Source organism: Purpureocillium takamizusanense, chromosome 5 (assembly GCF_022605165.1).
Source record: "Purpureocillium takamizusanense chromosome 5, complete sequence".
NCBI lineage: Eukaryota > Fungi > Ascomycota > Sordariomycetes > Hypocreales > Ophiocordycipitaceae > Purpureocillium > Purpureocillium takamizusanense.
This window is the reverse complement of record NC_063072.1, coordinates 627,111-643,315: the sequence shown is the minus strand read 5'-3', so window position 1 is coordinate 643,315 and position 16,205 is coordinate 627,111. Positions and strand designations below refer to the sequence as shown.

Below are 16,205 nucleotides of genomic sequence, written 5' to 3'. Positions count from 1 at the left end.
AAGCATGCAGTACCAAGGCAGCAGGACCATCGCAGGCGTGGCCTACTCGAAACAAGGCGACATGTTATAACTCACATTGTATGATCCCACGTGCCCTCGAGCGACTAGCAAGCCTGCCATGTACTTCGTACATACATAACAGGGCACTGCGTACCTTGGTTACTCGCCGCACGTAATAGGCATGTAATATGCATGTGCCGGGTGTTACGGTTGCCCTACCCAACACAACCGTGCGCTGCTCCGTCCAGCAGTGCAGAGAAATAAACCGGGTCGCTCACATATGCCGAACGGGCAAGGATCAACGGCATGAGCGGCTCCCGAGTCGGAGTCCCATGTTGCCAGTGACATCAGACGCAGCTTAAAACTTGGGACGTGGAATCCATTGCTAGCTAGCTGTCCCCGTCCGAGTCGGCCAGGCGTGTACTATCCCTCTCGGCAAAGCAGCGCCAGACACCCCGCTTCTCGGGGCGTCCATCGGCGCGCAATAGATTTCCAGTCTCCCCAAGACCTTTCCGGAAGCCTGGACGACTCCCCATACTCCCCATGGCCGCAGAATAGCATGCATGAATTGCTCTAGTTCCCCCGAGCTCCTCCCGCCATTAACGACCGTAGAATTCCCAGTGAACCTGGCCAAGCCTCCAGGGCTCGCTTCCCCATTCAAGAAAACCCCCCAAGTCATCCGCGCGCACACACACAAGTTTGAAAAAGAAAAAGAAAGAAAAACACAGAGTGACGACGGCGAAGACCGGAAACTGCCCTATTACTCGAGAAAGAAAGAAATATGCATGAGTAGAATTAGGTCTCGGCGGGCCGCGTGGTGGCTAGGCACGGCCCGCGCGACACAGAACGACCCGTGACAATGGGTCAGCAAAAACAAGAAGCTGGACGAATCGACAAAGAAACATTCAAGAGCTAGAAAAGAAATTTGCAATGGGCCACCAGATAACAATGTTTGCTCGCGGTCCGCCCCGGGCCCGTGTCCCGGGCCGACAACAACAGACTGTATCCCGCGAAGCAGTACTGGTAAACAAACAAGCACGATCGCTGTGCCGGACATGCATGACCGATGTCGTCGATGTGAAGTATCGTCATGCCAAATTCGTTATGGCTCGCGCGCACGAAGCCAGAGGAGGTGGAGGAGGAGGGTAGGTTCGGACCGACGAAGCTACTCCCAGTGCGAGCCGAGCGCCGAGAGAGCGGTGCCCGACGTGGTCTTTGCATCCAACAACAAGACAAAACTCGATAAGCCCGTGGTATCAGCTGCTGCCTAACAATAACGCCTTCGAAGTGCATCAAGTCCCCAGGAGTGAATGCTTTTGATCGCCAGTGAAACGAGGTGCGGAGGCGTCGCTGCCCCCTGCTTGGTGCCTTCATGTGGTCGGGGGCACCGTCTCTGGCGACAGGCTCGCGTGGTCGACGGCATCGAACTGCACCAATTGGTCCATGTCCAGTTCGCCGTGCTGCGATGGCTGGACAAAGGTGCCCGGGGACGGCGTGTGCATCGGCAAATTGATGGTGTGTTTTGAGTACATCTCGTTGAGGCTGTGACCGTCTTCCGAGACGGCGCATGAGCCTTCGTGACCCGTGTACAACTCGGCAGAGCCGGGGCGGCCCATCATCGACATTGGCGGGGACTGTTCAACAATGGACGGCTCAGACGGACCGCCGAAGGGAAGTGGCGACACGGCAGCGGCTCCACCATTGTCCGCGTTCACCATCGGCGACAGGAATGCGCCGCCGTAGGGCGTGCCGAAGCTGGAAGTAGGCATGTTCGGCTCCGGCTGAAAGTATCCGGGGCTCGGGGGAAACTCCGAAGGCGAAGCCGTTGTGGCAGACATCGGGTACTGCCGCATGTCGAGCCCGAAGCCGGCCTGCGTGTCGATACGGAGGTTGCTTCCCATGCCGCTGGGCTGCTGCGGGACAGGCGCGTAGATGTTGGGGTTATGTTGAGGGGGCCCCATCTCGCCAGGGGGCTGAATATAAAAGGACGGCATCGGTTGGCTCTGGAACATGGCAAAGTCAATCGGTCCAGGCACGGAACGGCTGCGCTGTCGCTTGTGCCCCTGGGGCATGCGCATGCCCGAATGCATCTGGCCAAGGCCCCAGTGATCCTGCGGCATGCCTCCGTGGGCCTGTGGGAAGCTGGGCTGCGACGACGGCCGGGCGGTGGGCGAAACCGGGGCAGACACCGAGATTGCGTGGGGATCGCCGTAGGAGAGTGGGTTGTGGCGGTTCATGAAGGACTCGAGGGAAACGAGCTTGGCCAATTGGTTCGTCAGGACCTTGGGGTTGCCGCCAAGATGATGGATCATGCATTGTGAAGCCTGCAGGTCCTCAGTGAAGTCGCCGACCTGGAGGAAACCGTTGGTCTGACACGACGAGTCCATGAAGAAGTGCGGAGGGCGATTGAGCTCGATGACGATGCCGCCAAGCTTGTTCTGGTCGCCCTCGTTGTTCTCGAGCCAGATGTTCTTAATGTACGAGAAGGGGTACTCAATCTTGTATCCGGCCTGGTCGCTATTAATGTAGTAGGTCATGGTGCACTTGTCGGGCGAGTAGAAGATGATGAGGTCCATGGTGTTTTGACCGACACGAGTCCACTTTCCGATGCTGAGCGACCGGCAGGTCAGATGATGGATCACTAGAGAGAGGGTCAGTTTGAACCAGATTCGCGCGCTCGAAATGGGCGAGTCGCGTCTGCCACTTACAAACTTTGCCTTGCGCGCCCTGATCGCCGAGAAGCATGCCACCGTGGCCAAAGGGTAGCAGTCCGGTGCGGCCGAGGTAGCTTCCGCCAAGACCTTTGCCAGACTCCATGGCCTGCATCGCCAGATATGCTCGCATCGATTCGGGAATAGAATCGATGTCTTCACCCGTCTCCAGGCTCTTCTTCGCCAGCAGCTTGATCTTGGCGCGCCTAGCGAGATAATCCGCGTCAGTCATGATATTGAAACGTCACGCGCAGGAGGGTGTGACAAAAAGGTGGCTCACCTGTTCTGGAACCAGATCTGAACGGATCTCTCAGTCATATTGATCTGCTCCGCGATCCTCTCCCGGACATTAGCGGTCGGCGTCGGATTCTTGTTGAACTCAACCTCGAGAACGCCTAGCTGATCTTGCGTGGCCCTCTGCCGCTTTTGGTTCTTTTGCTGCTGAGTCAAGGTGCTCTTTCGCGGAGGGCGCTTCGAGGCGGATGACTGGCCGCTGGCGCTCGAGATGGATTGGGTTGGGGACTGCTTCATGTGCGCGTTGGGGGTCGTGGCCGTGGCAGAGGTCGGCGTCGTGCCGGCGCTGGGAATCGATCCCCCCCGGCCAAGGGCCATGGGCTGCTCGATCTCGGTTGCCATTGCTCAGCGATGCTGACCAGTCACTCAACAACGAATGTCCTCCCACGGGGCGCGGACCCTGATCTTGAAATCTCAGCACAGCAGAGGCGGACGTGCGCCTCGGGTGCCTCGAGTGGTCGTTGAGCCAACGCCTGCGGGGGGTGGGTAGGTGCAACGGTCGACGGTCTCGCGGTTGGATCGAACGTCCGAAATGTGGTTTGTGGGCCAGCGCGGTGAACGGAGGAGCAGGATGCAAGCACGCCGAAGACTGTCCAAAGGCAAGGTAAGAATAGGGAAAGTAGCAAAGTTGGATTGAGCTCGAGGGTGGGAAATGAGTGTCGGTCCTGGTCCAAAGGAGAGGACAAGGAACAAGATGCGCAGCGACGTCGTGAGTGTCGGTCGGCCGTGTGTGGTCGAATTCGAGAATTGGCGGCGTGGATTACTGGGCTGCGGGACGAGCCGAATGAATGTATAGGTCCCGGAAGGAGTGACGGGTACCGTAATGGCTTTGGAATAACAAGAGAGTGACGTGAAAGGAAAGAAAAGAGGCCCGGGGGGGGAGGGTCGGTGGTGCAGAATGGCGGATGGCGATGGAGAGAAGAAGGAGGCGGAGGAGAGGAGGACGGAGTCGGGTGGGAAGACGTGGGCAAAAAGGGACAGACAGGACGGGACGGGACAGGACGGCGGCCCTCGCACCGACTCGAACTCGCGGTGGGCGGGCTGCTGCGGGTGCGGAAGGGGGGGAGGGGAGGGGAGGGGAGTGGAGGGGGGCCAAACGCACCTCAGGCACTGGAGGGTCAGCGCAGCGCGCAGCACGGGGCACCGCACCTCAACCCTCCACGCTCCATCTGGAACTGCTGCCGTCGAGTGGGCGGGCACCGCAGCGCAACGCCCAGGCCAGGCCAGACCACGCCCGCCCAGCAAGTACCTACCTTACACTGGGAGGTCAGAAACCCAAGGTGCTGGGGTAGGTACTAACCGCACCGACCGGCCCAGGTTGGCTGCTGGGCGGGCAGCAGGTTGGCCAGCGGCCAGTGGGTGCAAGTCGGGTGGGCTGGGCTGGGCTCCCCTGGACTGGACCGGGCTGGGCTGGGGCGCCGCCGCGCCGCGCCAGGGACAACTCACGTCACAGCAGGGAAGCTGCCCGCACCTGAGGCGCTGAGGTGTGGGCTGCCTGCCTCGATGGAGCACGCACACGGGTACCTGAACGCCTCAGGTACCCATGCAACCCGCTTCGCCTCGCCCTCGCACGCCACTGGTGGACAGGCGACGACGGCGCTGGCGGCTGCACCGCTGAGTGGCCCGCCCTCCCGGCGCCTGGCCAGTGGAGCCACACGAGTGGGGTACTGGGCGGCTACCGGCCAGGATGGCGTCGCCCGCGCCAACGCGCCGGTCACTCCAGGTACTGCTCGCGACAACCAAGTGTTGAGACGGAACCCGAGGGGTGCCCGTCTATCGCCCATCCACAACCCACCACCACACACGACTCCCCCAAGCACCATCGAGCAGGGCACCACCATCAGCGACCCTGGGGCGTGGGAGCCGTCTGTGACTGGCTGACGACGCTTGTGGGATGGGTACCGTGTTTCTGTGTGTGTACATTTTTAGCATCTCTTTCTAAAGGGGCAAGGGCGCCAAAACAGTCCGCCGCCTGCTGCTCTCCGGCACTGCGCGCGAACAAGGTCTAAAGAGCGAGGGCAAAGCCTGTCCGAATGCTCTGCTCGAGACCGTGCCTGACAAGTTGGCCCGTTAGCTAGTTACGCCTTCGTAGGTTGCGGTCGGGACCATGGGTAATGGAATCGGTTTGTGGTGGGTGCACTGATTGGTACCAACACCTCCGGCCACCCCCTGCTTGGGAAACTTTACGGAGCCCGCGGTGCTTGGCCGCCCTTCGTACTCGTTCGTGCGTGCGTCTCAATGGGCGCATTTTCTTCTCCATCTGCTGTTGATGCCTCCTCCGAGCCGGCAAAACCACCACTCGAGGACGTGCGTTGATGCCGCCTGGCTGGTCCGTTGGCCAGGCGGGCGCGGGTGCAGACGGGGAACCGGGGGTGAGACGCCACGGGCTGCTCGAGACTGGTCTGAGAAAACAGCCGCTACCTATCTACTGCCTGCTGTTGTGCTCGCTCACGTAGTGACGCTTCGCCCGTTTTTGGGGGTCTCCGCGTCGAGCCCGCCCAGCACGCGTCGCCCCGGATGTTGGTAAGAAGTCGTTACGTAGTCAGGAGATGGAAGCAGGCCCGCGTTGCCGGCGACGGGGATATGGATTTCAAGCGACTGGTGCGGTCAGCTTCACGGCCGCAAGCCTTGATCGCGATGGGTGGCCGCGTCGGCCCCTGGCGAACGAGGCTTTTGTGAGAATCGACCGTTGCTGTCGCGTCTTTTGGCGGCGGCGGCGGCGGCGGCGGCGGGCTTCGCTGGTGCTGCTACTGCTGCTGCCGGCGGACGGGTCCACCAACCAGCGACGCTCTCGTGACGGCCGGTGTGCACCCTCTTCCGCAAGGCGTGCGCAGTGCAGTGCAGTGCAGTGCAGTGCTGCAAGGTACGACATGTCCGCGCAGCCAGCTCGCGCGTCCAGTGTCGCACAGTGCCAACGAGGCTGCGCGGGTGTGAAAAACAAAAGCTGATTGCCCTCTTCGACCGGGCATTGTCAGACATCTTGCAACCAAGTGGGAACATACATGGGCCTAGCCTCGCACGGTAGTAGTCGTCGGGTCGGTCTTGGACCTCCGGACGTCTCCAAAGGCAAGCAGCAAGTCACTCCGTCTCAGAAGCCACTGTCCCCTGGACCTAGCCGTCCGATGATGATGCCTCATAGCCTCGTCCCAGGTATCGTCGTCCGCACGGCGAGGGGTCTCATAGTCGACTGGTCAATGCTTTTGTGCGTATCGGGCCGGTACGGACTTCGAGTATGTACTTTTCTGCGCGTTATGTCCTCGCACATTCTGTGCGTGCGTGTCATCCACAGACCCATCGTCTTGTCTTGACCGCCCAACGACTTCCAGCTGGATCGGCTTCGAGCCGCCCGAGCCTGGTGCGTGCCGTGGGCCTAAGACGGGCAGCCTGATCGTGGATCCCGGACTACGGTATGGGTGGACCGATATCCTTGACCGCTCAAGACCCCCTGTCTGACCCCCAAATGCCCCTCTCCTAGACTTGCCCTCGCCTTTCCCGCCGAGCCCCCATGCCCCTTCCTTTTGGAACAGAGGATTCAGACGTCGTTGTCGACGCTTTGTGCATGACTCTCGTCTCGTCTCCGGCGGAAAGGCGCGCCGGGCACGGCCAAGCTTGCCGTGCGCCAGCGTCTGCAGTGTGCCCGATGGCGCGCGTCCCTGCGTTTGCCGGGAGAAAGATGAGCGTCTTGTCCATTTGGACACGATACGCACGGACGAGTTGGTGTTCTCGTGGGATCCATTCGGCATCTGACGGATCGATTTTGCAGACAACGCCCCAACCCGCGCAAGGACCTCGCGATGGGGAACCGGGGGGCTGGGTGCCATTGCCACTTGTTGCTCCCGGCATCTGCTCGGGTAGCCACTATGGTCACCGCGTGTCAACTTGGGGCGCCTGTAAGAGCACAGTATCCTTCGCATGCAGCACGAATTGCTGTACGTACATACGTATACACTGTATTACAACATGGTAGCCTTCCAGAAAGGGAGCCACGAAGACGCAGACCAAGTTTGCCTTGGGGAGCGCAGAGGCTTGCCCAGGTCACCTCGCGCGGCGATACCGCAATTGACCAGAAGCAGACTCGACAACGATGGAGCGGGCGCGGGTGGTCGACCCTGTGTCGATCGCCGTCCCCCGTCTGGGCGTCTGGACCTTGTTCCCGGCCATGCCTGGGTGCCACGCCACACAGCAGGAGGTCCGGAGGCCGCGGCGTCTGGGGGATGCCTGTCGCTCGAGGGGCCGCCGTTACACCCGACGCGTCCGCTTCATTCTTGGTCGGGGACCGGGTGACTTGGTCGTGGGCACGAGGCGTGCGGACGGGATCGACGGGCGAGAAAAGGGGCAGGCATCAGATCAGAAACATCTGACGACAGCGGGGTCCGATGTTGTGCGACAGGGAGCGAGGCTCCTGAACTTAGGTACGCCCTGCCGGAGGACCAAAAGCGTGAATTCGTCTGGAGTTGCAGGCGCAGTAAGGAAGGCAGGCACGAACAGACGCCGGTATTGCCCTGGCCGGTTCGGCATTGTGGTGGTAACAGGCGGTACCTGGGCTGGGGCAGGGTGCGCATCTCACACCAGGCAAGGTGACGGGCTGTAACCTCATGTAGGTACTCAGGTTAGCAAGGTACCTAAGGTACCGATCCGATCGACGGCCAAGGGAATGCGCTCGTGCAGTACCTTCCTCGTTACTATACCTTGCCTGCTGCATTCACGCCCTACCTTATTGCTGGAAGGCAGGACGGTTGGAAGGGACGGACGAGCGTGGTGAATCAGTTGTTCCTTCCTTCATGACAGCCACGGCGACCAGACCAACAGAGCCAGTTGAATCAACGAATGTGCGTCTTCGCATCTCTTCACGTTTAGGTCACGACACTAGGCAGGGCCAGGGCAAAGGCACCGCACCGCACCGCACAGCACAGCACAGCACAGCACCTGCATCCACTCCAGCCACGCGACTGCCGTCTGGCGCTCACTCACGATTGTCCCGCCCGGGGCCTCATTTGTGAATACCCTCAATCATTCAGTCATTCATACATTCATTTCGTCGACGTCGCAAGCGCTGTTGACTGATCCCATGTCACATCCCATGGGCCATCGAACGTTGCGGGGACGGTACGAGAACCAAGTGCCGCAGTTCAGCACACGTCCCCGATGCTGGCATCAGCGCCCTAATAATGAACCGCACTGCACCGCAACGCACCGCATCGCGTCAGCGCCGCACCGCGCCGCAGCACACCACACCACAGACACTCCACCGTCTCACGCCACACAACGCCAGACAAGACGGGGCCAGACAGCCGCCAGCCAGACAGTTGCCAGACCCTGCCCAAGAGCCCACGCCGGCCATGTTCCTGCAGTAGCCTCGTTCGCCAATGCGCCCCTATCGTCATGCAGCGGGGTCGGCCCCGACAGTGTGACTCTGGTCCCTGGTCAGCCTGCCGGACCCGACTCCTTGACCTTGGCCGGCGCGGCCCTCCAGGCTGAGAAGGACTGCGAGGCGAGATGCCTGCTGACCCGACAGTTGCGCCAACGGGGATATCACAGCTGCGATGCCTGCCGCTGCTGCGACTGCGGCGACTGCTGCGACAAAGGTGATGTGGATTCATTACCAACAAAACGTGCGACGTCGCGGGTGACGAACCGTCTACTAAAGCTAGTGTTTACCAAGTAACTTCCTACGTACGAAGAACACAGTAGTACTGTCGCTCGCGGCGCGGCTCCGCGGAGGAGATCCCCTGCTGGAGGCCCAACGCCTCGTCGACGGACCAGCCGGCCAACGGCCCTGTCCCGGCGGTGACGCCATGGGTGTCTGTCAATGGACGCAGCAAGTCAAAGTCCAGACTGCCAACCGAGCCCCGGCAAGCGACCTCTTGCTCCATCACTCAGCTCAAGCATGGGCTTTGCGTGTCGCTGTCAAAAGGAGAGCAACGACAACCGTCAAGCCAACAAGTCTACAGCGCCGCTGTAGGAGAGCTTCAAGGAAGCTGCAGGAAAGCCGCCTCGCCGCTAACCCGGCCGCTGCTCCTCCTCTCCTTTCGACACGGCCTCGAGCCATGGTTCCCCGGTGCTACCTGCGCCACACGATTGTCTCTCCCGCTCTGGGCCTCCCTGCAGGTGACAGAGAAAGGCACTGTGTGTCACCAGGGCTTTTGTTGCGGAGCACGTCCTTCTGCTCCTCGAGAGCCGGCGCCGCCACCTCCCACCCCACCATCCAAGACCTCCCTTACCCCTGACTAGGACCCTGTCTGGTGCCTCTAGCCTCTCAGCGAGGCCTACCACGGCCCGCCAGGGCCGCCCGACCACGGCCACATGCCAGCGCGTTCGCACGACAGTCTCGTCCCCATCGAGGCCCGCGCCGCCAAAGTTGCAACAGCGAGAGTGAAGCCCCCTCCCCCCTCTCCAAGGGTTCCCAAACCCGAACAGGTCTAGCGGACGATCGGCTCTTGGCCGCGTGAACCCGATGACGGGCAGGTCAATCCTGCTGCTCCTTTTCCCTCCGTCTCGTTCCTGAACCGGACGGCGGGGACAGCCACGCCTGCGGGGACAACTGTTGTGGGCAGGCAAACCATCCAAAGCGCGTTCAGTCGCAGCCGTCCAGTCTGGTCGTGCTAGTACTACCCCTGACTCGGCTGATGTCTCACGCCCCGTGCCGCCAGCCAGGATCGACTGCTCCGTCAAATCCACGCCATCCTATCTGTCGACGGTACTTCGCACATGACCACAGTCGGTGTATCACCTCGTCCAAGCTCTGGTTCTCAGCGCCGTCGAGGTTTGGTCAAGCCGCAGCACGACGTGGTTCCCGGCCCAAGTACTGTTAGTATGCTGACATGCATACCCCTGTCGTCGCCGCTCGCATGGCTCTGAGGTCCTGGCTTCGAGGCGTCGAAACTTAAGTTGCTCGGAAGAGTTCATCGGGTGCATCGCCTGCGTACCGCAGCGTCGCACGCCGCACGGCCAGCCAAGCCATTCTGAGACGCTGGCACGAACCCATCTTGGTGGCCAAACTGGGCACAGCCGCCCGAGTTTGATTTCGACGGTGGCTCCTGGTGTTGACGTCGTTCTGCGTTGTGCGCCCGCCCCGGTTGGTCTGTGGTCGCGGTTCGTCCAGTCCCCATGATGGAGTGCAGGCGCCAGCTCGTCGCAACCCAGCCGCATGGGCCAAACCTTGATTGCTTGATGGCCACGACAACTCGCACCGGTATGAGGGATGTGTTTCGACTGATGCCCGCGGCCTGTACTCTATGTCGCCCAGGTCGATCCCCGCCGTAAACCTGTGGTCGCTCGATAAGATGCCAGGCAGCGCTGCGTTTCGCAGACTACTCGCAATGGCTGCTCGCGGTGCCGGGAGTTCGTCATCCGCAATTTTGATATTCGCCAAGGCCGGGTCGAGTCAGGCTGCTCAATGCACCACGGCCACAAGGCAGCGTAGAGCACGTTCACACCAAGCCTAACGCTGCGCATACGGATGCGAGTTCGCATTGGGAGATGGCAGCTATATTGACCCAAAGTCTCGGTCATTGGCTTGCCATGTCCATGGGCGCGAAGTTCTACCCTCAACGGGCACTCTCGAAGTGACCGCGAGCAGCGGCATCCTGTCTACCTGATGTCCTGCACGCACATCCAGGCCACCGAAGCCTGCACCTGCCTGGACGCGTAGTGTAGATGAAACCACCGGCTTCGACTCTCCGATCTGGTCCTCGATCGAGATGGTCCCGAGCAGCCAGGTGACGCGCCCGACAAATGGGACGGCATACGAGCTTATTCATATTTAACCACCTCATACTGAAGCCACCTTGGACAGAGCACGAGGTCCCTCTGCAGCAACCTCACGGCGGCCGCGAGGGTCACAGCTCACGCATGACCTCGGCGACGGCGCGCGCGGCCATCCTTTTGCGCTGCGCTTCGTTCATGCCTTGGCCGGCCTCTCGCGCCGCCTGAAGTTTGCGCATCATGCGCTCCACCTTGGCAACGTCATCTTCGTCAAGCGCCTCCCCCTCAATATCTTGCCCTTTTTGGGGTGGCGAATGTGTATGCGCGCGGCCGTCTTGGGTCTGCACGTCGCTGGTGGCGTTGCCAGCAGTCGCACCCGGGGCGTCTGAGGTTGAGTTGCCCTCGCCGGGTTCCACGCCGGAGCTCCAAATGGCCTTTTTGAGGCCCTCAAAGTCGGCTCGGTCGAAGCCAAAGTCCAGACTCTCGGGGTCCAGCGAGGCGTTGTCGTCGACCTCGCTGTCAGTGCCCTCGAAGGCGCCAAACTCATCCATGCCGTCCCCCTCCCAGTCGTTGGCCTCGAGGGCCTCACGCACGCGCTCCATACCCGACTTCTCCCCAAACTCGTTTCGGCCTCCCGGCGCAGACGCCGCTGCCCACGACGGCAAGTGGACATACTCCATGCCCGCCTCGGCGCATATCTCGTCCCACTCGGCCGCCACGCCGTGATCTTCATCGACGCCGTCACTGGTGGACAACGGTGGCCCGCCAACACCGATTGCGATGCGCACACCGTCCCATTCCCAGCCACCGAGGCCGTCGCCGAGCACGCGGCCAACGTGGTGGACCAGCTCCTTGACCTGTTGCGCGGCGTCTGGGCTTGTCGAGTCGGTTCCATTGGGAAATCGCCCGACCGTTCTGCATCCTTGGCCTGCGGCTGCTGGTGTGTTTGTCGTCCCCGTCGCCGTGGATGTGACTTGTGTTGCTGCTGTTCTAGTTGCCGTCGCCTCCGTCGGTGGCACCGCAAACACGACCACGACGGCGCCCAGCACGTCGAGCACCTCTCGCGCCTCGTCGGAGAGGAAGCTCGCGGCCCAGTCGGCGGCTGCCGTGGTCCTAGACGCGACAGGATCGACCGCTCGTGCGGTCGTCGCATCTGTTCCTTGCTTGTCGTTGCGTGCTGTCCCCGCCGCTATGAGGTCCAGCCATACCGGCACAGTGGCGCGGTAGTAGCGCGTGGCAAGGGACAGGTCATGCGTGGTGCCGGCGAGAGATGACTCGGGGTCGGCGGGTTCAGGTACCTTGCCGGTGAGTTCTGCGTAGAGGTGATGTCAGTCCGCGCCGTCTATAGGCCCCATGCGCATGCACTGAAGGTGCAACTTGAAGAAGGGAGATGCAGCAGGGCAAGAGAAAGTGACATGGTATCTGCGCTGGTACCTTTGATGAAGGCGCCTAGGTGCGCGGCCTGGCTGTCCAGGCTCACGGCCAGAACACGGCGCGGGTTGGACACCTCTTCCATGCTTGGCGCGATGGTCAGCCTTGACACTGCCTCTTCCAAGGCACCTGCTTGGATGGCGTGCTTCTTGTATCCGAGGCGGCAGCCACCTGGGTTCTCGCCTTGAGAATATGAAGACTAGATGGTCGGTGCGTGAGTGAGAACAGTGGGCAAGCGAGCGTGGCGCAGCTTTCTTTAATCGATATGACTGGATCATACGATGGTTTGCCTGCTGGAAAAGCCGCCCCCTGTACTCGAGCAACGATGCAGCGCGCGAAGCAGATGATAGAGGTATCAGGATGTGTGGTGTGGAGTGAGTTGAGGCGAAGTGGGAGGGAGAGCTGCCCGCAGCAGCTAAATCTCCGGGAATCAAATTGTTGCTGTCGCCGGCAAGTGCGTGGGCTTGGCCAGAGGGAGGAGACGAGTTTGCTGTGAAAATGAGGTGAGGGCGAGACGTGGTGGTGAGAGGCGTGAGATGGGGTGAAGTGAAGTGAAGTTTTGAGGTTGTGACGTTCCCTGCTGAAGCTGACCAAAGTGGTCGGTCGGTCGGCGGCGGGGCAGCGGGACAGTCCCCGGTACGTACATATTCCCCGGCGCTGGCACCTTGTGGTGGGGTTTCTTGGACTGCAGCAGAGTTATTAGTTGCAGACATAACTACCGCCAACAACAAGGAGGGGTCGCCCACTCCACCAGCGTCAACTAAATCCAACGTCACTCCCATGATGGGGCGCTCGCTTGTGTTGCATCCCAGCATTTTTTAAACAATATTATTAGCAGTATAGTAGGGGTGGTGGTAGAGTAGTAGCTACTTATACACCACTCCGCAGTACGCCTATACGAAGTAGGTACAGTATATATTGTACATCGGCAGGCAAATGTGACCAAGTATAAGCGCAGGCAGGACAGAGATACGAGTGCTAGTGTCGTTCCATGAATGATTATTCAAGACAGGCGGGCAGATATATAGACAGACATAACGAGTGCTTCAGTAGGTCAGGTAGGTACTTGGTCAACCAACCACTAGCCTCGTCGACTGGAGACGGGACAGAACTCGGATAGACAGCACGTAAAACATGGGCACATACGGGCATGTAGGCGCGAGGCGAGGCGGCATGCACGCACGTTCTCAACTACCCACCTACGAAGTAGTTTGTAATATATATGTATGTGTAGACAAGGGGAGGTGATATAACGTTAAAAGGTGGGTAGACAAAAAGGTATAAAGGTAGGTAGGTGTACGTACGACTCGGCGTAGGCAGGCCAGCCAGACGATGTATAAACACCCGTCCCAACATGACCATCCCATGCAGGGCATGCATGCATGCATGCATGCACGCGCGCACACAAGGGCATGGAGTGAGTGCCTTGCTACATCATATAAGAGCACAAAGACTCAGACAGAGACCCCCTGCCCCTCTCAAAGCGGGAAGTAAGGTGATAACGAAAGCAAGCAAGACAGAACAGGCAAACCAATCAACCGGGCAAGCGGGCAAGGAAAGAAAGACAGACAGACAGACAGTCGCCATGGCTCATATATAACGCAACACGCACACACACACACACACACACACACACAACGCCGGCATAGGCCACAACGCCCCATACACAAAACAAGAACAGACATGTAAACGCAGGCAGGGCCGAAACACCAGGAGAAAAGAACAACAAAAAAAAGGGGGGAAGGCAGAACTAGTCGTCACGTCGTCAGTAGCTCCCCTTCCATCCACCCAGCGGCGAAACTCGGCTCGGCTTCAACCTCCAGATATATCGATACTCCTGTCCACATCTCATGCCCACGCTTCCTTGCTCAGCACGAGTCCCCTCCCCATCCAAACGACCGGTTCACCACGCCCATGGCCTCCACCCCGGCCCTCACCACGCCCTCGAGCCCTCCCGCTCCCGCTCCTCCCCTCACGCTCCTGCCTGCTCGCCCATCACCGCCGTCATCGCCGCCACCACCCCTCGGTCCCTGTTGTCCCTGTTGTCCCTGTCCCTGGCCCTGCAGCAGGTCCCCCACGTCCAGCTCGCCCTGCCTCCTCTCCAGCATCGCCCGCTGCAGCGGCCCCGCCCACAGCGCGTACCAGCGCTCCTCGCTCATGCCCGCGGCGTACCTCTTGCGGCCGGGCACGCTCGTCGGCTCGCTGGCGCGCCACTCGGCGGCCTGGGTGTCCCAGCGGCGGGTCCGCAGCCTGAGCCACGGCCAGGCCAGCAGGAACAGCAGCGTCGCGTAGAAGAGGGCGCGCACCCACCGCGTCAGCCGCCAGCGGCTCGTCAGGCACGCACAGTGCACCTCGACGCGGGCGTCGCGCACCGGGAAAGACGCCTCGACGCGGCCCCGGTAGTTGGTCGCCCGCGCCAGCTCCTCGAGCCGCCGGCCCAGCGCCTCAAAGTCCCAGCCCGCGACGCGCCGCTCCAGCGTGAAGCACCGCAGGCCCCGGCCGCGCCCGTCTGGACCCCCCGCGGCGCAGTACCGCCGGCACCACTCGGCGAGGTCGGGCGTGCCCTCCTCCGGGGCGTGGCGGCCCCCGCTGCTCCCGCCGAAGCCGGGCGCCCGCTCGGCGAAGACGGTTCCCCGGCGGACCTTTTCGAAGTTGCTGGCCGTGACGACGGAGCGCCAGGCCGACTGCGTGTGGATGTCCGTGTAGAGCAGGTGGGTGAGCTCGATGCGCAGGTCAAAGTCGACGACCGTCTCCGTGCTGCTGCTGCCGCCATGGTTACTACCGTTGCTACTGCTGCTGCTGCGCCGCCGCCGCTCCTTGTGCGTGCCCCGGAGCTGCATAAACGGCCGCGGCGGGAGGGCGGCGAGCCGCGTGATGTGGTCGAGCAGGAACACGGGGTCCGAGTCGAGCCGCGGGTCTATGTAGTACGTCGTCGTGCCGTCGCGGCTGTGGCAAAAGGGCTGGACGAGCTGCTCGCCGCCGCGGGGCACGAGCGGGTTGACGGGCGTCACGCCATGGTTGTTGTTGCTTCTGCTGCTGCCGCCGGCACCGCCAGCGACGCCGTTGACGGTGGGGCTGGACGCAAAGTCGTCGTGGTCCGAGTACAGCGGCGGGAGGTCATCGTCGGCGTACGCGTACTCGTCGTCGTCGTGGTTGTGCGACGGAGGGGGATCGTCAAAGTAGCGCTCGTGGGTCGTCGTGTTGAGCGAGATGGCGCTCGCCGACTCGCCCAGGTGTGGATGACTCGGCTTCCTGGCGGGCGACGGGACGTGCTCGCCGTCCGACGGCTTGCCCATGGTGGTGTTGCCGTTGATGGTGGTGGCGAGCTGCTGGTGACGTTGCTGCCGGCTGCCGCTGCCGCTGCGGCCAAACGCTTCAGACGGCGGCCCAGCCAGTAAGAGGTATGCTGTACTTCGTACTTTGTGTACACACGGAAATAAACACCCCACGAGCAACAGCAGAGCAAAGAGGCAACGCGCGAGATGATGTGAACCCGTCTGTCGCACACCGGTGGTGTTGAATTTTTCCCGAGAGAAGCCTACAGCAGGGCGATGAGGCGGAGCAGCGTTCATGAATCAGGCAGGCAGGCAGCTGTTTGCTTGCTTACCTTGTCCGTGCAAGGTAAGAGGCGGACGCCTAAAAATGCATTTCATCCATTCATAGGTACGTCTCTCCCGTTGGTTGGTCGCGCCACCACTGACTGCAGTGCTGCACCATCCATCCATGGATCCTTCAGCCCCAGGGGTCCCTCCCCCGCTCCCCCGCCACCACCACCTCAGCGACACGCAAGCGCCCCTCTCCCCCCCCTGCCCCGCACTCTCTGGGCTCTCTCCCTCCACCAAGGCAAAAGGAAAGGAAAAAGGGAGAGAGCCTCCATGATAACCCCCCAACACTCACACTCCGCACCTGGCACCTCCATAGTTAGCCTCCCGATACTCACACTAGGTAGTTACATATGAAAACTAACTGCACGTAGAAAACCTCCATAGCCTTAGTACCCAACACTCACTCACACACTCACACAGGTACGTAGCTTAGTACCTGCACCTTAGGCCGAGTTAGTAC

The 16,205-nt window shown here is 61.2% G+C and overlaps 4 protein-coding genes across 4 annotated transcripts; 1 reads left to right on the top strand and 3 right to left on the bottom strand.

Moving 5' to 3' along the window:
• Positions 1 to 240: 240 nt before the first annotated feature.
• On the bottom strand, positions 241 to 4,017 carry TRF2 (Transcription elongation factor SPT4). Its single transcript, XM_047987103.1, has 3 exons — positions 2,992 to 4,017; positions 2,709 to 2,917; positions 241 to 2,641 (listed from the first exon to the last, which is right to left on the bottom strand). Exons 1-3 carry the CDS (start codon positions 3,345 to 3,347, stop codon positions 1,371 to 1,373), a joined length of 1,836 nt encoding a protein of 611 aa, XP_047843087.1. The 5' UTR covers positions 3,348 to 4,017; the 3' UTR covers positions 241 to 1,370.
• Positions 4,018 to 4,508: 491 nt separating this feature from the next.
• On the top strand, positions 4,509 to 4,886 carry JDV02_005784 (uncharacterized protein; the record flags this gene model as incomplete). Its single annotated transcript, XM_047987102.1, has 1 exon — positions 4,509 to 4,886. One exon carries the CDS (start codon positions 4,509 to 4,511, stop codon positions 4,884 to 4,886), a length of 378 nt encoding a protein of 125 aa, XP_047843086.1.
• Positions 4,887 to 10,843: 5,957 nt separating this feature from the next.
• On the bottom strand, positions 10,844 to 12,225 carry JDV02_005783 (uncharacterized protein; the record flags this gene model as incomplete). The annotated part of the gene is made up of 2 exons (XM_047987101.1): positions 10,844 to 12,021; positions 12,144 to 12,225. 2 exons carry the CDS (start codon positions 12,223 to 12,225, stop codon positions 10,844 to 10,846), a joined length of 1,260 nt encoding a protein of 419 aa, XP_047843085.1.
• Positions 12,226 to 13,322: 1,097 nt separating this feature from the next.
• JDV02_005782 (uncharacterized protein) lies at positions 13,323 to 15,748 on the bottom strand. Its single transcript, XM_047987100.1, has one exon. The coding sequence runs from the start codon at positions 15,710 to 15,712 to the stop codon at positions 14,009 to 14,011; it is 1,704 nt and encodes a 567-aa protein (XP_047843084.1). The 5' UTR covers positions 15,713 to 15,748; the 3' UTR covers positions 13,323 to 14,008.
• Between the last annotated feature and the right edge of the window lie 457 nt (positions 15,749 to 16,205).

Excerpts from the sequence above, each read along its gene's own strand:
- JDV02_005782 (XM_047987100.1), bottom strand. The coding sequence starts at position 15,712 with ATGAACGCTGCTCCGCCTCATCGCCCTGCTGTAGGCTTCTCTCGGGAA.
- TRF2 (XM_047987103.1), bottom strand. The coding sequence starts at position 3,347 with ATGGCAACCGAGATCGAGCAGCCCATGGCCCTTGGCCGGGGGGGATCG. Across the intron at positions 2,918-2,991 it reads CAGATCTGGTTCCAGAACAG|GCGCGCCAAGATCAAGCTGC; the intron begins GTGAGCCACCTT and ends TTATCTCGCTAG. Across the intron at positions 2,642-2,708 it reads GGGCGCGCAAGGCAAAGTTT|TGATCCATCATCTGACCTGC; the intron begins GTAAGTGGCAGA and ends CCCTCTCTCTAG.